Here is a 25,296-nt window from a genome sequence, read left to right as displayed (position 1 = left end):
AGCTCCTCGGTGTCCGAACACCCCCCGTGTCAGTGTACACGCAAGCACAAGACCAAGTGCGCACGAAAAAGATCCTGTAATCCATGCTTCCTCCGAAAACGGCGTATGGCTGCCTAAATGGCGGGGTAAAAAACGGTCATACACGTAAAATTCCACTCGTGCAAAAAACACGAGTGTACGTGGGAGTTTCAGCCCACGAACGAAGAAGAAGAAGAAGAAGAAGAAGAAGAAGAAGAAGAAGAAAGGTAGCGGCCCTGGCTTTGAAACCAAGGCTGAGGCGCTCGAAGTGAGAGTGGGTGCCACCCAAACGGGAGAGAACAAACAACGGAGTCTGATTCGTTGAAATCACAACAAATCTCAATTTCAACCAATCCAACACTGCGGCTGGCTCCCCCAACCGGTGGGTAACTTTCTCGTGCACCTTAGCCCATATGTCACAATCGGCGGGGATTTCAACCCAACGTTCGGAAAGGGATTTATTTCCCAGAGTCAACTTTGTGCAGACTCCCCTCGGTGTCCGAACACCCCCGTGTGCACGCATTCGCACAATGAAAATCACAAGGTCACAGCTAAAATCTCTGTTTTTGAAAACACGGATACACGCATGCAGGTGGAAATGGTTAGCTCGATTCTGTTGCTGACCGCTAGCAGCCCGAATGTCCTTGTGGAAATTCCCCAAACTTAACAAGATAATACCAAAATACCCCCCCCCCCCCCAAAAAAAAAAAACAAAAAAAAAAAAATTCAAAAAAATATCATGAAATGGATAGCTTCATTCCTTCTTTTGCTACCACAACCCGCACTATCTCTCAGTCCCCACCGCTGACTCAGAAATCCTCCTTCCTTAATACACTCGGCTTAGCATGTACATCAGGTCAGCTATTTTAGGCCGGCATTGGCGTGAATGGCGTGGACATACGATCACCACAGCAACTATGTAAACGGACATGGGCAGTGAAAACAGTCCCACCAACCCAATCCCCTCGAAGAGGGAGGGGGACAATCAAGAAATGGTGTTAACTTTCCTTTTATTAAACATGTGTTACTATTTGTCAGAAGAGCTGCCTTCCATTCGGGCTTAAACTTAAAACACTTAAAGGCACAGTAAGCCTCCCGTAAACCATCACAGATACGGTCAGGCTTTTACACACAGTACAAACACCCTTTCATTTAAACACTCACCGATTGAGAACATCCTAGGTGCCCTCCGTAAAGAGGTGAACAATTTTCAAAGAATTTATTTTTGCGTGGTTTATCTTACCCCTGAGCCATCGTGAACCCGTGTGATCCAGTTTCTCTTTTTCACAATGTAGTCGTCAGTTAGTCATTTGAATGCGACTCGATGTGAGCTTATTTACAATAGCACGTTTTTATGCACGAAACAAACGGCTGTGGTTCACAAGAACTCTAGCGATGGCTTTTGACTGTTGAGAGGAACGGCGATATGCATAAACCGTCGTCTGCTACGACCCTTGCATGACCCTGCATCCGGGCTTTTCTTTTTTCAAACTTTAACAACTTCAAACTGTACTGATCTTGTCTTGATGAAAAAAGAATTCTTTTATGATTAAAGAATGTTTGTGTAACAATTCTTTCTTTATTTGGTGTTTAACGTCGTTTTCAACCACGAAGGTTATTTCGCGACGATTGTGTAACAAGCTGTCAATTTATTATTTAGATTTTAAAAGTTAGGTCTAGCGCAAAAACGCACCACGGTCCAAAAACATTTTGATGATTATCGATCCACGGCTATCGCCAGTTTACATCGATAGAATGAGACCCGAAGGGAAGTAACTCATTTTTGACCTGAGTTCAGGATGGGTCCAAAAAGTGTTCGAGACAATCTGCAAAATTAATTCTTTAAAAATTGCTCGCTCTTTACGTAGGGCACCTAGGATGTTCCCGTTTGGTGAGCGTTCAAATGGAAGGGTGTTTGTACTAACTGTGTGTAAAAGCCTGACAGTACCTGTGATGGTTTACGGGAGGCTTACTGTCCGGGCGTGATTTCCGGTATTGAATATTCATAACAGCCGTCCAGCACCAAAACGAGGCGCCATTGTTGTAGAGGAGCAAGTCCACGAAAATAAATTCTTTGAAAATTTCTCACGCTCGACAGAAAGCAGCCAGGATGTTCCCGTTCGGTGAGCGTTCAAATGGAAGTATGCTTGTACTGTATGTAGACGCTCGGGGAGCTCTGTGATGGTTTACGGGAGGCTTACTGTGCCTTTAACAAGGGTAAAAGGAGAAACAGAATCCGTTAGTCGCCTCTTACGACATGCTGGGGAGCATCGGGTAAATTCTTTCTCGTCCCAACCAATATGGGACTCCCCCTAACTCGCGGGGGGTAGACAAGTGGTTAGGAATTTAGCTTGATATAATTATCACAGCACATCATATAATTATGCAAAGCAAATGGTTTCAGGCAAAAGAACAATTAAATATTTCAAAGAAGGTTTTCAGTCGATAGATTCATATACCACAATCACATTTGTTTATTACCAATCTGCGTAAACCAAAGAAGAAAAAAACACACGTGAATCTCGTGGTTCGATTAAAAAACAAACACAAAAACCGAGCCTGATATTTCGAAATAAAAAACGTTTCACCCACCAGTCGATGCTTCCGGTCATCCAGTAGATGAGGGGGAAATAGGACATCATTTCTAAGAAGGCTTGGTCAGGGCTGTAGACAGAAAAAGGAACAATTAGAAAAGTAAAGTAATGTTCTTGTGGTCGTCTATTACTTGATCCACGATATCGTCGTCAAACAACGTGCTGATCAACCTAATACATTGCAATATACCTCGGAACATGTGAACGAATTGAAGATCCGGGGTGGTATTAGCAGGTAATGGAGTATCAAAGAAATGATACCGCATATTGACGTCGTCATGGAATTTTGGGGCAACTAATTTTAGACAGCTTTTCAGTAGAAGGCCTAAACTGATTATTTGTATTATGAAATAGTCTTTATATTTGTACATGGTATGGCTAAAAAGAAAAAAAAGTTAAATCAGTTTCAAAATGAGTATTTTAGAGAATATGGACTGGGTGGCCGAGTGGTAACGCACTTGCGCTCGGAAGCGAGAGGTTGCGAGTTCGACCCTGGGTCAGGACGTTAGATATTTTCTCCCCCCTTTCCTAACCTAGGTGGTGGGTTCAAGTGCTAGTCTTTCGGATGAGACGAAAAACCGAGGTCCCTCCGTGTACACTACATTGGGGTGTGCACGTTAAAGATCCCACGATTGACAAAAGGGTCTTTCCTGACAAAATTGGTTAGGCATAGATAAAAATGTCCACCAAAATACCCGTGTGACTTGGAATAATAGGCCGGGAAAAGTAGGATATGCGCCGAAATGGCTGCGATCTGCTGGTCGATGTGAATGCGTGATGTATTGTGTAAAAAAAATTCCATCTCACACGGCATAAATAGATCCCTGCGCCTTGAGTCCGAGTCTGGAGATACGCGCGCGATATAAGACTTCATAATAATAAATAAATAATAATCATAATTGAGAATGATTTACTTAGACTAAAGCACAAAAACATCAAAATCCCCAAGAATCGAGTTATTTGCCACCTTTCCAGGACAACGACGATATGATGAAATGTCCATCTTTGTGGAATTGTGTATGTATTTAATGTATACTCACACTCGACCAAGTAATAGCACGATGGGGTTGAGAGTTTTCTTGGGGCGGGCGTGAGAGCGCAAAGGCACGATGAAGTTGTAGAGGCCGCTGCCGGCGTAGTCTGCTGCAATGACGATGGAGGGGTTGGGCCAGTTGTAGTCCTTGGCGCTTTTGCAGGGGTTGTGGCAGCACTCCTGAGACAAGCAACAGAAAAGACGATTAACACTGAACAGACAATGAACAGGACTGTTCAAGAGATAGGTAAAGTCAGGACACACGCAGTCAAATACATGTTTGCACGCATGATAGTAATCATCAGAAATGATTTAAATTAGTTCCCTTTTAGTTCTCAGCAGTCGCGTGACATGTGACTGCTGGTCACTGAATTCCTCTGTGCATATGTTTTAAATGTTTTGGTTATTTTACCTCTGATTTATGGATGTGAGGAAGAATGTATGGATGTTTTGTGATGTCTTGAGTGTGCTGTGTATGTGAGCTGCATGAGGGAGGAGCAAGCGTTTGTCATTAAAATGTGCATACCATTTTTATTTGTGTTTAATCATGTCTGAATGATGTATGTTTGATCAAATGTAAGCTTGCATATAAAATATACTTCGCCTGCACTGGAAGCGAAAATGTGGATTTTCCATGAAAATGTTTCAGTGCTTCACTGTCAGACTTTTGTGTTTTGTTGCTCAACATTTACTTGAACAACGGTAGCAGCACCAACAAAAGGTATAAGCAGGGACCTATATAATATAGGTCTATGGTATAAGGTATTGATTGATGAGACATGTTCAGTGACCATTGTACTAAAATGAAGTCACTGTTTCTATGGGTACTTGTTCATGTGGTTGAAAGATATGACACAGTGGCCCAGCTCCAATCTTTGCCACATTTTCACATTCAAAAAACAAGAAAGGCAAATTGTTGGAACGTTTGTTATTGACAAAACAATACGTTACAGTCACAGATATTTCGACCCATCGGTCTTTTATACAATACGTTACAGTCACAGATATTTTGACCCAACGGTCTTCTTCTTCTTCTTTTCGATCGCCGATCACACTTGGAGTCCAGATCTTGAGATATAATTAGTGGTCCTCTGCAGCGCAGCCACTGGCCCGTACAGCTTGTTGTGCAGGGACTCCGGCAATGGCCAGATTTACTCTCTCAGCACCTGGTGGTTCCTGCAGTCTCGTAGGATGTGGGCCGTGTCCTGCTCTGCTTCTCCACAAGAACACATGGGGGAGGGCACAACATGCAGCTTCTTGTGGAGATGCTGGTTAAGTCTGTTGTGTCCCGTTCTCAGGCCGCGAAGATGACCACCTGCTGTGGCCTGGATAGCAGGTGGTAGCTGGGGCGTCCTAGATCCTGTGCAGAGACTTAATGATGGTCTTCATCTCTGTCAGGCTCACAGGGTTGTTCTCTTGCTCATCTTCTGCACCCAGCTTTGCCATCCTGTCCGCCTCTTCGTTTCCTTGTACACCACAGTGGGAGGGGATCCATTGCAGTACTGTCCTCAGGCTCTTGATGTTGTGTTGAGCGTGTTCCAGCTGAGGCAGTTTGCTACTGGTCATTGCTTGTAGTACTGACAGAGCGTCATGCAGTCAGGAAGACCACCTGGTTGTCATGGTTGACTCTGTCGTTGATGGTGTATGCTGCATGGATCAGTGCTTGTACCTCAGCTCTGTAGTTTGTACAGTGGAGGCCTGTTGGTATAGCCTCTGCTTGCCACTCTCCACTGGGGTACTGGACATACACCCCCGCTCCTCCATTTTTGACGGCCTCTGTGGCTGACCCATCAGTATACACCCGTATCCATGCTTCTTGGGGGTACCTTTCTTCAAGCATGGCAAGAGTCAGGGCTTTTTTCGTCACATTGCTCTGCTCGTCCTTTGTTGTGAGGTAGGGGACACTGGTCTGTATGTCCAGGTTTCCTTGTCTGTCTTCCCAGGGTGGGGCGTCAAGGGAGAAAGATGGTGGCTCCACTAGCTCTGGCATCTCTGTCTGATGTTTCTTCTGCAAAGTCCTTGCCTCAAGAGCGAAGCTTGATCTTTTCAGCCTGCCTAAAGACATCTTCTTGAGTCTGTCACTCATTGGATGGTCATGAGTGCACTGGTACTTGGTGTCTTGTACCATTGTTTTGCAGTCTCGCCTTTTGCTCAGTGGAGGAATGCCAGTCACCTGTTCCATCTTCTGAATGGGTGTTGATTTCATTGCGCCCGTGATGATTCTCAGCGCTTGGTTCTGTACTTTGTCTAGGGCCTGCTGGTGTGTCTTGGCTGCTGTTGCCCAAGAGCTTGATCCGTACTCGAGGTGCGGTCGTACAGTCCCCTGGTAGATTGATTTCAAGATCTTCTCGTTTGCACCCCAGTGTGATCCTGCCAGCTTCCACATGATGTTTAGTTTTCTCCTGGCCTTTCCCTCTGCATTCATGATGTGTTGTTTCCAGGTCATGCGCTTGTCATAGGTGACCCCCAGGTATGTTTGCTGGTCTTCAAATTTCAGGGGTGTGTCACCCAAGGTCAGTTTGCCAGGTGTCGCTTTGGCAGAGAGTGTGAAGAGAGTGGCAGTGGTCTTCTCCCTGTTGATGGTCACACACCAGTCTTCCGCCCACGCTGCAACCTTTTCTAGGGCATGTTGCATCTTGTAGGTTGCTGTGGTTGCATACTCTTCCGAGCAACCCAACGGTCTCAAAAAAAGACCGTTGGGTCGAAATATCTGTGACTGTAACGTATTGTTTTGTCAATAATAAACGTTCCAACAACTTACCTTTCTTGCTTTTTTATTCTGAATTTTGGAACGTAGTCAGTCTCTTTATTATTTTTTTCTCCACTCGAACAGACGATTGTGGGAAATAACTCTGTCGGATTTGTATGGGCCGTGAAAGAGTGAATACCCTTGCTTTTCCTCTGACAAATAAAGTCACACGAGCTCCAGTCCGGGCCCCGTATTACCGACACATCCCTCGCTAGTGGTTGGCCCCTCCAATGTTTGTCCGAGTAAAATTCAAGGGAATTCACTCTTTCACAAACCACACAAACCCGACAGAGTTATTTTTGGGATTCGTCTATTGGAGCCCCCCATAAATGCACGATACTGCATGAACGACACAAGCAATGAATGACTTTAAATATATGCTTTGACATACATTTTATTTGTATCATGCTGACGACATTTCTAACATGGGGAATGTACTGTTGTGCAGGTAAATTACTGTAGAAGCCAAGCGAACCACGCAACAGTCGCGCCGTGGTAGTTTGAAAATGACCAAAAAATCTCTTGTGAGCGTGACTGTGGCGCGTTTCTTTTACCTCCTACTGTACATAAAATGTGACCGATAAAGCTGTAAGCAGTATACTTACAAAAGCAAGCTGCAAGCAACATAGAGATCGCTTTTCTCTCATCAAGTGGCAAAGCGTCGGACTTGTTCCAACGTATGGGGTGATGGGCGGGAAACCTCGCACATACCTGGAAACAGTGCAAGGGAACTCATTCCTGATAATGCATCATGGACTAACAGTAACGGCATAAAGGGGAAGTAACACATATCATCCTCTTTTATACACATTCTCATCTACAAGAATTATTTCTGTACAATCAACGGTGGTCAACTTCCGGGACTTTATCAGCTCTTAACCATGCGAAGGCATTTGTCGAATACGCTGTTATGAATCACATACTCAGGAAACAAAATCCCCAACACAAGTTTTGCACCCGCCATCCCCTGTTGTAAATCACTTACTCAGGAAAAGCATTCTCCCCATCGCTAGAATGATCCTCCGCCTCGTCCTCCGTGTCTGAGCCGGTGATGCTGATCTGGATGTTGTGGGCTTCCAACATGGCGGGGACAGGGGCGATGCTGGGCCGCTTCTGCAGACTCTGGATGTTGAGGCCCTTGGGAAGCTGCAGCTGCATCCTCTTGCTGTTCACCCGCCCCAGCCCGGGCTCTGCCATGCGCGTGTGTTGAAGCTCCAGAGCTACCGTGCCTAGAAAAGACATTGATGCATACAGACTCTTAATGTCTCTTCTGGTCAGAGAAGAATTGTGAAGGGTCTAGTTGTAGAAATAAAAACAAGGTCTGCAATGCGCGTGTGTTGAAGCTCCAGAGCTACTGTGCCTAGAAAAGACATCGATGCAGATAGATTCTTAATGTCTCTTCTGGCCAGAGAAGATCTGTGAAGGGTGTAGTTGGAGACAAGTTTGTTTAGGTCTGCCATGCACGTGTGTTGAAACTCAAGAGCTAGTGTGCCTAGAAAACGCATTGATGCAAACAAACTCTTCATGTCTCTTCCGGAGAGAGAAGTGGCAAGAATATTTGTGAAGGGTGTACGTAGTTTGAGAACAAAACCTGGGTCTGCCATGCACGTGTGTTGAAGCTCTAGAGCTACTGTGCCTAGAAAAAACATTGATGCAAACAAACTCTTCATGTCTCATCTGGCCAGAGAAGCGGCAAGAAGATGTGTGCAGGGTGTAGTTGGAACAAAGACACTGGGTCTGCCATGCACGTGTGTTGAAGCTCTAGAGCTACTGTGCCTAGAAAAGAGATTGATGCATACAGACTTTTCATGTCTCTTCGCGCGCCGGCCTGACTGGAAAAGATTTGTGAAGGGTGTAGTTGAAGAAAAAACGACTGCAGGAAGATAACACCACGTATGGCAGAATCGTCTAAAATATCGCTGAGAATTTAAGTTTTGTACAATTTCTTCTCTTTCAATATTTAGTAACTTAGGCTAGAAGATTAACATAATTTCCCAAGAGGCTACTGTGCCTAGAAAAGAGATTGATGCATACCAACCCTGCATGTCTCTTCTCGCCAGAGAAGGATGTAGTTGGAGACTGTAGGAAGATAACACAACGGCATAATCGTCTTCTACTAAATATCGCTGAGTATGTTATTTTTGTACGACCTCGCCTTTTTGAAGATTTAGTAACTTAGGCTCGAAAATTAACATAGTACTTTCCCAAGACGGATCAACACCTTTCCTAGAAATTATGCATGTCTCGGAGGTGTAACATCGCCCTTGTTGCATTGCACGAGTTGATACTGACACACAAGATTAATAGAATGACATCTCTAGCCATCTCAATAGAGAGGTCCAATAATACTTCCTTCTTGCTATCTTTTACCAGACAACAGACAAGTTAAGTTTGATAAACAAATGGACGTAAGTGCTCTAAATGCATACAGTATGTATAATAGAGAAAGTGAGTGATAGGGAACCAGTCGCCTGGCACCTGCTAGAATAAAAAGCATTGACATGAACAAGCCATATTCATCCTCAAGTTAGACAAGGTAGGATTTGCGTCGAAACTATTACTTTTTTTTCTACAATGTTCGTATAAACCATTATATCGAATCAAATATTGACCGTTTGCATGATATTATCGTCAAAAGTCAGGTCTCCAATCAAATATTGACCGTTTGCATGATATTAGCGTCAAAAGTCAGGTCTCCAATCAAATATTGACCGTTTGCATGATATTAGCGTCAAAAGTCAGGTCTCCAATCAAATATTGACCGTTTGCATGATATTAGCGTCAAAAGTCAGGTCTCCAATCAAGCATCTTAGGCTTTGGTAGTGGCCTTGTGAACGAGCACTTGCTTACCAACACTAGCGTTCATGCTGGCCACCCTGCTAGCAGACTCTGTGGCCTGTGGAACCCTGTCCCTGCTCCTTAAGTAAGACAAGTTAGGATTTGCGTCGGAACTATTCATTTTCATCTACAATAATTGTGTTTTAACTAAATGTGAAGCTGCACTTACCAACACTAGCAATCATGCTGGCCACCCTGCTAGCAGACTCTGTGGCCTGTGGAACCCTGTCCCTGCTCCTTAAGTAAGACAAGTTAGGATTTGCGTCGGAACTATTCATTTTCATCTACAATAATTGTGTTTTAACTAAATGTGAAGCTGCACTTACCAACACTAGCAATCATGCTGGCCACCCTGCTAGCAGACTCTGTGGCCTGTGTTCGAACCCTGTCCCTGCTCCTTAAGTAAGACAAGTTAGGATTTGCGTCGGAACTATTCATTTTCATCTACAATAATTGTGTTTTAACTAAATGTGAAGCTGCACTTACCAACACTAGCAATCATGCTGGCCACCCTGCTAGCAGACTCTGTGGCCCGTGGAACCCTGCCCATGCTCCTTAAGTAAGACAAGTTAGGATTTGCGTCGGATATATTAACTTTTATCTACAATAATTTTGTTATAACAAAATGTGAACCTTTGCTTACCAACACTAGCAATCATGCTGGCCACCCCGCTAGCGGACTCTGTGGCCTGTGGAACCCTGCCCCAGCCCCTGCTCCTTAAGTAAGACAAGTTAGGATTTGCGTCAGAACTATTCATTTTCATCTACAATAATTTAGTTATAACAAAATGTGAACCTGCGCTTACCAACACTAGCGATCATGCTGGCCACCCTGCTAGCGGACTCTGTGGCCTGTGGAACCCTGCCCCTGTCCACGCCCCCTCTGTCCTCGTTGTTGGGGTTGGCCAGGATGAAGGCCGAGTTCTCCTCTTTGGTGATGTTCATGTAGAAGCAGATGTCAGCCTTGCGCATGATGTGGCGAGGCCCGGGGTTCAGCTGAATAGAACTGCCTGGTAGGTCTCGCTTCACGCCCACCAGGCTCACTCCATACCTGTTTAAGGTCAGGTCAGGTCAGGTCAGGTCGTTTGTACAATCCAAATATTTTTCTCTCAGCAAAGCAATTCCCAAAGCAATTTCCTCATCATCGAACCCACGCCAATAGCCACGCACGTGTCACGTTTTACTGACTGAGCTATTTCCCCGCCCCAAAACAGGAGTAACCCATAAAGCCAGGCCTATATTTGTCCCTTTGAACACACATTCCATCACGGTATTCCTTCAATTAAATGATTAAACTTGATGTATTTACATGGCTCTGAGTCTAGTAGGGGAATTAACTAAAGTATTTTAAAAATTATCCCTCAAATAAAAAAAACCGAATGCAATGTTATGGATAATTTGCCTTGAACCGCGGACGTCTTTTCATCGCAGGTTCCGTGTCCCATCGTGTGATTATACATTGATTTAGAAAATGTTCTCTTAATAAGTGGTAGAGGGGGGTACAAAATGTGCAAGGAATATGAGTAAAGCAATCAAGATTTCCCAAAGGAGAACAGTTTTTACTTTTTACTTTTACGGAAAGGATCGATGGACAATATTGGAAAGGCACCAAATAGGGCAATAAGGGAAGGACTAAACGAGTATCCGAAGGCAAAGATATGCCAAAAGAAGACAATAAAATTAAAGAATAAAATCTTGACCTGTTAACAAAATGACTAGTGATTAATAAGACTAGAAGACAACAGTTATTTGTTTCCAATTTTGTGGAACCTTTCACAATAAGAAGCCTTGAATGAACAAGTGACAGTTTCCATCCTCAGCAAAGTGCATTGGTATTGTGAGAGACTCACTTTCTGTGGGCGTGAAATGAGGCGTACGTGAAGCTCTTGCCCTCATAGTCACCGAAGAACTTGCTGTCACACAGCCGTATGTGATAGATCTCGTTGCCAGAGCAACGGCCGTACACTCGCTGCCACTCCTCCCCAGACATCTGCCCCTCCCTGCAGACAGACACGCATGTGTGGTTTCATCAGCTTCAAGGCCCACTGCTTACTGTGTACACTGTTAGGCTCACCATCTCAGCTGTGGCCAGGCTTTCACATAGGGTAAGACCATCCCTTCACTTGGTAAAATATCAAACATAAACAACCTGCGTACTCTCTCTGAACATTTGGACTTTTTATTAATTAATTTCACAAATGCCACTGGTAGTTATATGTAAGACATTATTTCATTAAAAACATCTTTCTTTCTTTATTTGGTGTTTAACGTCGTTTTCAACCACGAAGGTTATATCGCGACGAATTAAAAACATCTAACCCACCACTGCAAAACAGTCAGTGTTGTTGTTGGAGTGTGTGTGTGTGTGTGTGTGTGTGTGTGTGGGTGTGTGTGTGTGTGTGTGTGTGCGTGCGTGCGTAGGTGCGTGTGTGCGTGTTGTGTGTGTGTGCGTGTTGTGTGTGCGTGCGTGTATGTGTGCGTACGGGTATGTATGTGTGTGACTGTGTGTGTGGTGAGGGGGGGGTGCTTGGTAAATATGTTACAGTTAATCTGTGAAACCAGAGAATACGTGTATTAACTAGGTATTACATGAATTAACTGACGGAAAAAAACCAGTTAATTCATGTATTAACTAAACTATTTTAGGTAATACACGTATTCCCTGGTTTCACAGATTACCTGTAACATATATATCCATCGTCTCTCTCTCTACCTATTATGTCCTGTTGGTCAAGAAGACATCAAATAACGACAAAGTGATGAATGTTTTTGACATATTTATGTTTCAGGCATTGTAGGAGGATTAAACAGGTGTGCGCTATTCCTCATTTCTGTCCAGACATTTCTGCAGGAGTCTACCATTTAGCATCCTTGGCCGCACACAAAAAGATGACCTTATCAAAGACAAATGATGACAACAAACACCGCGACATTACACAGGCCGTCTGAAAGAAACTCTTTGCACTAGTAAAATACTGACATTTTTATTCTCCATCCTTTTTATTTTTTCTTGAATGCATTCAACACTCTTCGCAGCACACAACATATGAAAAAAGACCTTATCCAAGAGACCTTATCCAAGACAAACGATAACAAAGAATTATGCATTAAACAGACGCTCCTAACGACACCATTTGCACCAGCAATTATAGTACGTACATTATTCTCTGTCACTCCTGGACAGACAGTTAATCTCTCCTGGACATACAGTTAATCTCCCCTGGACAGCAACGATGAATGTGACGACTATTTCTATTCTCTACAGATAAAGCGATGTAGACCTCCAGCTGAAACTATGCCAAACAATAGAAAGAGTTCTTGAGGCACAATGGACAGAGTTCTTAGGCAAAAACCAAAAAAAACATACTGTACTTGTCATTAGGCGTCTAACAGTTTCTAAAAGAATTCATTCCAAGCCACTGGCGACCGTTAGTATTCTCGACGGCTTTTGCTCATAAAGCAGTAATTTTACTCCTAACGAAACAAATAGCTAGACATTGTCCTATCGGGCGATGCAATCACATGGTAGGTCATACTCAAACTTCCAACACTCCACACATTCACCTGTACTTGCACATTTACGGAACGGAAATAATGATTTCGCTCAAGCGGCTGATTCATTGTCGTATCTGTCAATGCCAGGGTCACTCAGAACAGAGATGTCACAAATAATCAGGCATGTTCGCTGTTGTGCGATGCAAATTCACATCGGTTAGCTATGCTCTCCATTCCAGATATCCAGTTATACTTTGACAGAGCTCTAGAGTATGATTTCGCTCAAGCTGTTTGACTGTCTCATTTATCAATGGCAGCGTGCCATCAAAAACAGGGATGTCACACAATCCAGATCAATGTGGATAATTTCACAAAAATTCCAACCATATATATATTCGTATTGAGCTCAGCTTTATCAGTTTTTTGTTTGTTTGTTTGTTCGTTCATGGGCTGAAACTCCCACGGCTTTTACGTGTATGACCGTTTTTACCCCGCCATTTAGGCAGCCATACGCCGCTTTCGGAGGAAGCATGCTGGGTATTTTCGTGTTTCTATAACCCACCGAACTCCAAGATGGATTACAGGATCTTTTTCGTGCGCACTTGGTCTTGTGCTTGCGTGTACACACGGGGGTGTTCGGACACCGAGGAGAGTCTGCACACAAAGTTGACTCTGAGAAATAAATCTCTCGCCGAACGTGGGGACGAACTCACGCTGACAGCGGCCAACTGGATACAAATCCAGCGAGCTACCGACTGAGCTACATCCCCGCCAGCTTTATCAGTAAATAAGAGCTTTATGTTGTTGCTGTTGCTGTTGTTGTTGTTTTGTTGTTGTTGGTTTTGTGTTGATGGTTATAACACACATTACTTGTCAGCTTATACAACACGGCACTTATTGCGACAACAATATTTTTGAAATCAAAACTTTCTCTTATGCCAATCAAATGGTAAGAGGGAAAAACCATGCTGGAAATGTATTGCTGAGGTTCACTTCAATCTATTAGTACTGTATTTGTACAAAACAAAACAAAAGACTGCGCCTAAAATCAGTAATGTAAAACATATGGATCTGAAAATGTTTAACAAAACACTTCTTCAGATTTGTATTGCTGAAATTGGCAAAATTCAAAGACATTTTAAGTGTAAAAATAGTGCAGATACAGGTATTGAAGTACAACAGACAGACCAGCACAAGTAGACATAGAGACAGATGGATTGGAGGATGTAGATGCAGAATCACTCACTGTCCCCTGGATGTATGAAGAAGTAGCGTGACAAACGTGGATGTCCCGGGACACAAACAGTTGTTTGCAAGAAGAGCATACTTGAACTCGTCTTCACAAACCACATGATCTGAAGCAGTACGTAACATGAAGAATATAAAGTACAACATTGAGCTAAAACATATGTTTTTTCAGCTTTAAGTTTCATTTAAAAGGCTAAATTAATTAGTTTTGTCATCCAGTAATTGTTCTTCTGCAGTAAAGCAAAATCAAACAATCACAAAATAGCAACAAAACAACAACAACAACAACAACAACAACAACAACAACAACAACAACAACAACAACAACAACAACAACAACAACAACAACAACAACAACAACAACAACAACAAGTCGCGTAAGGCGAAAATACAACATTTAGTCAAGCTCAGTCGAACTCACAGAATGAAACTGAACGCATTGCATTTTTTCCGCAAGACCGTACACTCGTAGCATCGTCTGTCCACCGCTCGTGGCAAAGGCAGTGAAATTAACAATCCAGAAAAGCACGGTAGCGGTTGCGCTGAGGAGGATAGCACGCTTTTCTATATCTCTATTCTTTTTAACTCTCTGAACGTGTTTTTAATCCAAACATATCATATCTATATGTTTTTGGAATCAGGAACGGACAAGGAATAAGATGAAATTGTTTTTAAATCGATTTCGGAAATGTAATTTTAATCATAATTTTTATATTTTTAATTTTCAGAGCTTGTTTTTAATCCGAATATAACATATTTATATGTTTTTGGAATCAGAAAATGATGAAGAATACGATAAACGTAATTTTGGATCGTTTTATAAAAAACAATTTAATTACAATTTTCAGATTTTTAATGACCAAAGTCATTAATTTAATTTTTAAGCCTCCAAGCTGAAATGCAATACCAAAGTCCGGCCTTCGTCGAAGATTGCTTGGCCAAAATTGCAATCAATTTTATTGAAAAATGAGGGAGTGACAGTGCCGCCTCAACATTTACAAAATGCCGGATATGACGTCATCAAAGACATTTATCGAAAAAATGAAAAAAAACGTCTGGGGATATCATACCCAGAAACTGTCATGACAAATTTCATAAAGATCGGTCCAGTGGTTTACTCTGAATCGCTCTACACACACACACACACACACACACACACACACACACACACACACACACACACACACACACACACACACACATACACCACGACCCTCGTCTCGATTCCCCCCTCTATGTTAAAACATTTAGTCAAAACTTGACTAAATATAAAAAGAAAAACAAAGAAATACTAAAAGAACTACCACCAACTTCTATTCTCCATAGTTTTGTTAATAATTATGTGTTATGCGCCTCCATGAAGATTGCTTCACATCATTTGCATATATTTCTGTTTCTTGTAGTGTCTGTTATATATTTATTTATCTTTTTTACACCCCCGGTATAGGGGTGTGTATAGGTTTCGGTCGATGTGTTTGTTTGTTTGTTTGTGTGTTTGTGTTCGCATATAGATCTCAAGAATGAACGGACCGATCGTCACCAAACTTGGTGAACAGGTTCTATACATTCCTGAGACGGTCCTTACAAAAATTGGGACCAGTCAAACACACGGTTAGGGAGTTATTGGTGGATTAAGATTCTACAAGGACTTATAGAGAAACATATTCATGGTCAAAGGGAAATAACCTTCTCAGTTGGTGGCAGTGAGAATGGGTGCAGTGAGAATGGTTATTTCCCTTTGACCAACGGGGGTGTTTTTCCTACCTCGAAGGAATTTCTTGTTTCTGTAGTGTTGGTTTTAATGATGACCATCATTCTTTTTACAAGGGACCTCCACCCAAACTCCAAATAGTCAATGTTTGTGCAACTGTTGTTTCTTTCTTAATCATCTTCAAATACAATGTATCCAAATATTTTCATACCTGCAAAGTTGACATGGAACTTGTTGTCTGGCCGGAAAATCTGTACATACAACGGACACTTGGGAGCAAAATCTCTGACAGCCCAGGACCTCAGAATTGTGTGCTGATCCTGTGAACAAAGAACTAAAAAGTTCAAGGCAGAGTCCATCTCGTTACAACTCGTTTAATAATGTTGCCGGTTTGTTCATTATCTTGAGGTCTAGGTGAGGCTACTGTGGTGGTACCAGAGATATCTCGAACAAAAAACCAAACCATAACCAAAATAGTACTAAAAACTAAGCACAACATAACGACACATGCCCCTCCCTTTGCCTAAAGATGCCAATACACTCCCTCACACCATGTGTTTTTCCCGCCAGCTAGTCTTTTTTACAACTCGCATACACACACGTTCTCACTATCGCAGATCTTGCCAGACTTCTGTGTGGTATAAGACCATTCCTCCACTTGAACACATACCAACAATCAACATTCTGACTGCTTGCTTTACCGGCACGGTTGGCCTAGTGGTAAGGCGTCCGCCCCGTGATCGGGAGGTCGTGGGTTCGAACCCCGGCCGGGTCATACCTAAGACTTTAAAATTGGCAATCTAGTGGCTGCTCCGCCTGGCGTCTGGCATTATGGGGTTAGTGCTAGGACTGGTTGGTCCGGTGTCAGAATAATGTGACTGGGTGAGACATGAAGCCTGTGCTGCGACTTCTGTCTTGTGTGTGGCGCACGTTATATGTCAAAGCAGCACCGCCCTGATATGGCCCTTCGTGGTCGGCTGGGCGTTAAGCAAACAAACAAACAAAACCTGCTTGCTTTGCAGAGTGAGAAATCCTGGCAAGATCTGTGATAGTGTCAGTGGGATCGTTTACACGGGAAGGCCTGTGCACGTATAGGTGACCGGTCTAACGAGCAACGATTGGTCCACCAGTCTGGTTCTTGCCATCGTCTGTCATCTCATTTTGATTTGTCAATTTTCATGGGAACTAAGAGAACGAAGGAATAGTCGGGTTGATTACGTGGATATTGAAGTAAAATTGAACTGAGTTAATGACACACACATAGCCTTCACGTAAAAACAAAAGAACACACACACACACACACACACATGCTTCAACTTACGGCTGCATTTTTGTCAGCATAGTTCCTTGCCGCGAGAATGAAACACGCCTCAGCGTCTTGCATTCTGCAAACATAAAACATAAATTAAAATGATTAGTTATAATCAGATGTTAGCAAACAAATATTTTTAAACAATGAAAGTTTAACATATATTTTACTAGACACTACTACATATGAAAAATAAACATAGAAAAAAAAACCATCCATCAGTTATAAGAAACCAGAACATAATTAATTATCTTGAGCATTTTGATTTCAATAGACAGATAGAACAGTTGTTATATCTCTTTTCGTCTAAAAAACTACAAAATCAAAGTCTGTACGGATGCCTGTTCGGAACATTCAGGCCTTTTTCCAAGCTCATAATTAATTTCTTTGCCTACGATTTTCCCCATCAAAAGAATTGATTAAAATTCCTCAGCAGATTCGAACAAAAAATAAATGATCTTTTTTCAAAACAATCCCTAGAGAGCCAAGGGTCATTTTGAAGTTCTAACACGTCCGTCAGTTTTCATGGTCCTCGAGCAAATTTGCTCTTGTCATTTTAAAGTTTGAACACGTTCGCGGGTTTTAATGGTTCTCGAACACAGCCACTCTGGATACGGTGTAAAACATAAGGATTGGGCGTTGAAAGGCTTGAGGCGTGAACTGGCAGGATGGTGGGTATCGACCCAAAGATTAGAAGCAGAAGGTGTGGCATTTTTTTGCGGTGTTCTTTGGATCATTCAATGGCTTTTAGATCACTCCTATTATAGAATAAGGCGTATTGCTGCCCAAATGGCGGGTTAAAACGGTCCTACACGTAAAAACCCAATCGTGCAAAAAAACACGAGTGTACGTGGGAGTTTTAGCCCATGAACGCAGAAGAAACAGAAGAATAAAGCGTGAACTGGCAGGGTGGTACATGGTATGGCTCGATCCAAAAATTAGAACGTGAGCAAAAAGGTTAGCACTGTTTCGCAGTGAAAGCGTCCTAAAAACTCGCCAACAGCTAGTGTCCCTGAGGACAGTATTTCGCGAAACAATGTTGAAGCAAAGCGAGTGTCACAACTGACAAAGCAACAAGCCGCTTTCAAGAGCTTTAGGTCAACTTTTACACGTTTTGCCTTCGAATTGTCACTGATTTGTTTACATTTAGTCAAGTTTTGACTAAATGTTTTAACATAGAGGGGGGAATCGAGACGAGGGTCGTGGTGTATGTGTGTGTGTGTGTGTGTGTGTGTGTGTGTGTGTGTGTGTGTGTGTGTGTGTGTACCCATGTTTCCACAGGTTTGGTTGCCTAAATCACCATAAGGCAACCATCCACACGTGGATGGCAACCTAAACTCTGGATGGCAACCTAATTGTGTGGATGGTCGCTTCATTTAACACCGTTAAATTGACTTTTTTGACGGAAAGAATGTCATAACAATGTTCAAAATGACATTCTTTCCGTCCTCTGTGGATGGTCGCTTCATTTAACACCGTTAAATTGACTTTTTTGACGGAAAGAATGTCATAACAATGTTCAAAATGACATTCTTTCCGTCCTCTATAGGCGACGAAATAGGTCAAATTTTGTGCATTTTTTAGAGCAAAATTCTTCGATGCCGGACCGAGTACTGCACCCAGTGCTGTTGTAGTGCAAGTGCACTAGAAAGGCACTGCACCCAGTGCCGCCTCTTAGGTAACCATCCACACTTTAGGTGTGTGTGTGTGTGTGTGTGTGTGTGAGTATCCCCAGACTTTTTTTCCTTTTTTTCGATAAATGTCTTTGATAACGTCATATCCGGCATTTTGTAAAAGTTGAGGCGGCACTGTCACACCCTCATTTTTCAATAAAATTGATTAAAATTTTGGCCAAGCAATCTTCGACAAAGGCCGGACTTTGGGATTGCATTTCAGCTTGGAGGCTTAAAAATTAATTTATGACTTTGGTCATTAAAAATCTGAAAATTGTAATTAATTTGTTTTTGATAAAACGATCCAAAATGACGTTTATCGTATTCTTCATCATTTTCTGATTCCCAAAACATATAAATATGTTATATTCGGATTAAAAACAAGCTCTAAAAATATAAAATATAAAAATTATGATTAAAATAAAATTTCCGAAATCGATTTAATAACAATTTCATCTTATTCCTTGTCCGTTCCTGATTCCAAAAACATATAGATATGATATGTTTGGATTAAAAACACGTTCAGAGAGTTAAAAAGAATAGAGATATAGAAAAGCGTGCTATCCTCCTCGGCGCAACCGCTACCGCGCTTTTCTGGATTGTTAATTTCACTGCCTTTGCCACGAGCGGTGGACAGACGATGCTACGAGTGAACGGTCTTGCGGAAAAAATGCAATGCGTTCAGTTTCATTCTGTGAGTTCGACTGGGCTTGACTAAATGTTGTATTTTCGCCTTACGCGACTTGTTTTTTCTTCTAAGGATCCCTGCCTCCCATTTTCTCTCCCCCACCGCATCCACCTTTTAACTACTCCGCCGATTATTTCTTTTGTGATTCGTCTGCCATTGTCGGCTTTAATGATTCTATTCCCATGTATGACATCGTCCTTAAAACCGTATTTGTCTTGTTCCACACAACTCCAGTTACCTATTTCCATGAATATGTTTATGCAGTTTTTAAATAAAATTTTCACTGGACGAATTTACTCCACACACAAAACACTCTCTCTCTCTCTCTCTTGTCAAAATCAATCCATTGATTAGTACAATAAACATCCATCCATACATCAATCCATCTCTCTCTCTCACTCTCTCTCTCCCTTGTCAAAATCAATCCATTGATTAGTACAATAAACATCCATCCATCCATCCATCCACCTCTCTCTCTCTCTCTCTCTCTCTCTCTCTCTCTCTCTCTCTCTCTATCTATCTCAGTCTGTTGTTCTTCAGCATACAAATCCTCACTGACAGCAACATACCATGTACAGGTTTTCAACAAACGAAAGACAACTACTGCAACGTGTTTCAAATGTCTATAAGGTAGATCAAGGAAACTTTCAAAACAGTGTTAGTATTCTTAAAGGTACTGAACTTGTCAAATCCAGGTGCACGGAGCCCCTGGGGCTTTTAGTCATACCTCAGGCAGCTATCCGTTAGAAGAACTACCAAGTTTCATTGACTTGCACCCAAAGAGTCAAGAACTGCGATTGTTTTACGAATTAATTTCGTACTCGGACCCGGCTGGTCTTGACCTATTTTTGGATCTAAATTTAGATCAGGTAGATCCCCACATCATGCACAAAAAGACACGTCACTAGCAAACTATGTCAGACGTCATCATGAGTTTGTGTAAAACAAAATGGAGGCCGGAATCACTCAGTTGAATCGAACTCCTTCCAAACAACACGTAATAACTAGGTTAATTTATGCACTCGCGTGAACAAGAAACTGTCGAGCTTCACAGATGTCGTCGTTGGGTAGTTTTGGGTTTGTTTTACTACCATAGGAGGATTTTTGAACTGTAAATGTACTCAGCTGCAACAAAAACGCAAAACGAAGGCTGTGAGCTGCACTGTGCCTTTAATAGACAAAGAGACGCCACACAATTAAATCACACGCGGGAAAACCTTCCACTGCGAGCAGGTGTATTGATCTCTTAAAACAATAAGGAAAACCCCCAAGAGCGAGTAAACACCAAAAGACATTATCTGGAGCGCGAAAGACACGGATAGTGAAAGAGACGGATAGAAACAAAGAGATAGAGAAAGATATACAGAGAGAAGAATAATCTTCAGAAAATCCCTTATAATTGCCAAGAGACCGTGATTAACATGAAAGGTCGGAAGAAACAGAGATTTTCTGCGGATACAATTCTCCGAAGGACTTGCTAATGATGCACGCGCTTAGTAATGAGGTCCTCACGGACTTTTGCCAGAGATATAATTATGCAGCAAAAACTTCGAAGGACAAAGCGAAACATTAACGTGGCAGCCAAGGTAAAATACCCGTAAAAGACTTAAAAAATGTATCTAGTGGCCCTAATCTTTTAAGACTGTCAAAATGTGAGAAATGTTTGCCCAGACCATTAAAAAAGAAAACACACGAAAGAGTTTTTGTACAGTGGCCTCCTTCTTTTATTTTTAATTAAGACCACTAAAAATGTATGAGTCTCACCTGCATCGCGCCAGATCGGCGTCTTTGAGCGCAGACCCCTGCACGTAGATGACCCGCTGAGCCCACAGCGGTACCTGTAGCAGCATCTTCATCGTGCTGTCCAATTCGCACGGCGACAGCATCACCACGAAGAAATCCTGCAACCCAGAGAATGGTCAACATATTGATGTGAGCAGTGTAATTTTGATTGTCCTACAGGACGACTGGTACATATCGACTAGTCTTCAAGGCACAGACACACAGGTACACACGCACGCACGCACGCGCGTACGAACTCACGTACGTACACACGCGCGCGCGCACACACAAAATCTCACACAATTATACACTAACACATTAAAACATATGTATGATCAAACACGTACACCCTCCACCATTACGCAAAACCATCCCCGACAACAAAAGTGACAGCAACACCACCAGCATCCCAACAACAACAATAACAAGAACAACGACGACGACGACGACGACGACAGCAAGATAGGAGTCACACTGTTCTTAAAGGTACACATTTTGCCCAACACCACTCTCCAATGACGAGACAGGCAAGCGGTCTCATAAGCAGGGACACAGAGAGAGAGAGAGAGACAGAGACAGAGAGACAGAGACAGAGACAGAGACAGAGAGACAGAGAGAGAGAGCGCGCGTACGTGTGTGTGGGGGGGGGGAGAGGGTGCGTGTGCGCATGTGTGCGACACTATATTTAACCATAAAGCCTTCTTAATGAATCTAGGTTGGCATTGATGTTTTATGTCCGTGGATCTTTCCAGCTTTGATGACGCGACAGTGCCATTCATTTCCCTGAGCCGACAGCCTTAATTAAGTCTTCTGATGTGATACGGGAAAGATGAATTGTCTTTGTTATCACTCGAAGCTGTGTGCTTTATAAAACCCCAGATTTTAACATTCATTATCAAAGGAAATATGCGTATTGCTGTTCGGTCTTGTGAGGAAACTCTGTGGCAGGTTTCAAACAAGAATGCGACGGGCGCAGTGGCGTGGTGGTAAGACGTCGGCCTCCTAATCGGGAGGTCGTGAGTTCAAATCCCGGTCGCTGCCGCCTGGTGGGTTAAGAGTGGAGATTTTTCCGATCTCCCAGGTCAACTTATGTGCAGACCTGCTAGTGACTTAATCCCCTTCGTGTGTACACGCAAGCACAAGTCCAAGTGCGCACGGAAAAGATCCTGTAATCCATGTCAGAGTTCGGTGGGTTATAGAAACACGAAAATACCCAGCATGCCTCCCCCGAAATCGGCGTTTGCTGCCTGAATGGCGGGGTAAAAACGGTCATACACGTAATAATCCACTCGTGCTAAAAAACAAAACATGAGTGAACGTGGGAGTCTAAGCCCATGAACGATGAAGAAGAAGAAACAAGAATGCTGTATTCTTTGAGGGTCGGTTCTGCAAGTATACAGCTATATAAATGAAATGTTGACACTGGGTCAGGGAGTGGGAAGGGTTTGAAGTCTGCACGCGTGCGTTTGTGTGTCCATCACAAACACAATCTCCCAACTAGGTTTAAACATAAGTTTATTTTAACAAAAGTTACAATCATGACATGTATACAAAATTCACAGGTAACAGCAACAAGCTAGGAGCTTATAGTGGTGTTCCTGCATGGACATTACAATCTCCCAACTTAAAGACAAAGAAGCTTTCCTTTCGGCTTGACTGATTTGGCTTTAGGGATTTCAACCGAATCGTTTTGTGTGTGTGGTACGTGTGACTTGATCTATGACTAAAAGTGTATCAACTTGACATTGAAGGCACTCTCCTTCTCGTGAAAACAGTTGGGCTCACCAGGCTTTTACATGCGATCAGACCATCCGTCTACTTGGTCACTTACCAACAATCACCACCCTGACTGCCTGCTGAGGTCAGTCTTTCTTTCTTTCTTTATTTGGTGTTTAACGTCGTTTTCCTGAGGTCAGTCAGGGATCTTGTTTATGAATTGATCCTAAAAGGCCACTAGCGGCTTTTACGAAAATAATTCACGAAAAAGTCTGACCGTGCACAGAGAGCCCCCAGGCTGTTAATTGTTGGTGTGTGTCCAAGTGGAAGAATGATCATATCCCATGTTAACAAATTAAAAACTTTTTTTAAATTTTTTTTTAAAGCCTGGCCAGATGTGAGATGATGGGCCGAACTATTTTCTCCAGACGCTGCGAGCCTTAAACAAAGTCAAAGGTTAAGTTATCGGGGGCCGGGAAGCTCAGTTGGTAGAGCACTGGACTTATGATCCTAGGGTTACGGGTTCGAATCCCGGCCGGGACGGGCACGGGTCAACTTTATGTGCAGACTCAGAGACGGTATCCATGTCCCACCCCCGCGTCAACACAGTGGCACGTAAAAGACCTCGGCCATTCAGTCAGAAGTGCAGGTGGCCGATTACACCTAAACACGCACCTGGGTAGTGCGACTCTTGTTGCTGCTAGCTTTCCACTGAAAGGAAGCGACCCGAATTTCCCAGTATTGGGATAATAAAGTACAGAGATGAAGAAGAAAAACAACAGAACCTGGAGAGCATTGTCTAAAACATTGGGGTATGCACGTTAAAGATCCCACGATTGACAAAAGGGTATTTCCTGGCAAAATTGTATAGGCGTAGATAAAAATGTCCACCAAAATACCCGTGTGACTTGGAATAATAGGCCGTGAAAGGTGGATGCAGCGCCTATAGGCTGTTGATCTACTGGCCGATGTGAATGCGTGATATATATTGTGTAAAAAAATCCCATCTCACACGGCATACGCGCTTTGAACTTCGGATAAGGCGCTATATAAATACCCGTTATTATTATTATTATTATTACTATAAGAGCACTGTCTCGTAACTAACGCGATAGTTGGACAGAGTTGCGCCCCTGGAACGGCAGGTAGTTCCGGTTTGTGTTTGCAAAACAATGATGAAACCGCATGACAATCCACCCTTCAACTTCTTTACCCACGTAGTTTGAACAGCAGACACAGTAATGTTTCCCTCCACCACTTACCTTCTTCTCTCGTTCAGCCATTTTGGACGTAAACAAAACAACCGGAACTACCCGTCGACAGCGCCGCGGGCTATGGCAGGGACGGACAACTCTTATCACTTTCGTTTGGAGACAATGCTATAGGATGGGCGTAGAAGTGGAAGAATGGTCTTATCCCATGTAAAAAAAATAAAAATAAAAAAATAAAAAAATAAAACACTGGCCAGATCTGAGATGATTGGCTGAACTGTCTTCACGAGAAGGAGCGTGCCTTTAAGAAAGAACAAGAAGAGCAAACGCTCGATCGAGTCACTTTCGCAGTTCTGAATATTATATGAGGCATCAGATGGACAGGAAGAAATTGCTATTCACAACACAATGAGTCACGTTCACATAAAATTTGAGCCCGGTCACTTTTATAGTTTCCGAGAAAAGCCCAACGTTAAGTTGTGTGTTGCCGAACAGAAAAGGCTAGTTATCTCCCTTGTTTTTCTGATAACGTTCGTAAAAGGCTACAGATGTAAATACTTTGATGTAAAGAATAATCCTACAAAGTTTCAATCACATCCGATGAACTTTGTCAAAGATATAAAATGTCTAATTTTTCCTTTGACGCTGACCTGTGACCTTGAAAAAGGTCAAAGGTCAACGAAACCATCGTTAAAGTGTAGAGGTCATTGGAGGTCACGACTAAACAAAATATGAGCCCGATCGCTTTGATAGTTTCCGAGAAAAGATATAAAATGTCTAATTTTTCCTTTGACGCTGACCTGTGACCTTGAAAAAGGTCAAAGGTCAACGAAACCATCGTTAAAGTGTAGAGGTCATTGGAGGTCACGACTAAACAAAATATGAGCCCGATCGCTTTGATAGTTTCCGAGAAAAGTCCAACGTTAAGGTGGTGTCTACGGACGGCCGGCCGGCCGGCCGGACGGCCGGCCGGACAGACTAACACTGACCGATTACATAGAGTCACTTTTTCTCAAGTGACTCAAAAATACCTGAAGCAGGGGATGAGCGTAGAACTCGTGGAGAAAGTCCATGACGGTGTCCGCCTGCAGTGTGGTGGTCGCCACCACCACGTGTTTCTCGGTCTGCGCGCGATGGCTGCTGTATGTTCCTCCAAGCTTCTGGCGCTCCAGCCACGTCAGAGCTAGCTGCTCAAACTGCACACATTACATTCAAAAAGTGGCTTGAAATG

General features: G+C 42.8%; 1 protein-coding gene across 1 annotated transcript in view; it reads right to left on the bottom strand.

Moving 5' to 3' along the window:
* The window catches only part of LOC138947952 (potassium channel subfamily T member 2-like), a 99,186-nt gene that overhangs the window by 34,461 nt on the left and 39,429 nt on the right, over window positions 1-25,296 (bottom strand). The window contains exons 11-21 of the mRNA XM_070319476.1: window positions 25,097-25,261; window positions 21,121-21,257; window positions 17,008-17,071; window positions 15,898-16,006; window positions 13,974-14,082; window positions 11,083-11,232; window positions 10,039-10,283; window positions 7,380-7,623; window positions 7,000-7,105; window positions 3,653-3,825; window positions 2,611-2,682 (exon numbers count right to left, since the gene is read on the bottom strand). Of these exons, the coding sequence (XP_070175577.1) occupies window positions 2,611-2,682; window positions 3,653-3,825; window positions 7,000-7,105; window positions 7,380-7,623; window positions 10,039-10,283; window positions 11,083-11,232; window positions 13,974-14,082; window positions 15,898-16,006; window positions 17,008-17,071; window positions 21,121-21,257; window positions 25,097-25,261 (1,574 nt within the window). The remainder of the gene's footprint in view (window positions 1-2,610; window positions 2,683-3,652; window positions 3,826-6,999; window positions 7,106-7,379; window positions 7,624-10,038; window positions 10,284-11,082; window positions 11,233-13,973; window positions 14,083-15,897; window positions 16,007-17,007; window positions 17,072-21,120; window positions 21,258-25,096; window positions 25,262-25,296) is intronic.

The sequence above is a fragment of the Littorina saxatilis genome, linkage group LG15 (assembly GCF_037325665.1).
Source record: "Littorina saxatilis isolate snail1 linkage group LG15, US_GU_Lsax_2.0, whole genome shotgun sequence".
NCBI classification, from domain to species: Eukaryota; Metazoa; Mollusca; class Gastropoda; order Littorinimorpha; family Littorinidae; genus Littorina; species Littorina saxatilis.
Note: the sequence above shows the minus strand (reverse complement) of the source record. Positions and strands in the feature narration are given on the sequence as shown.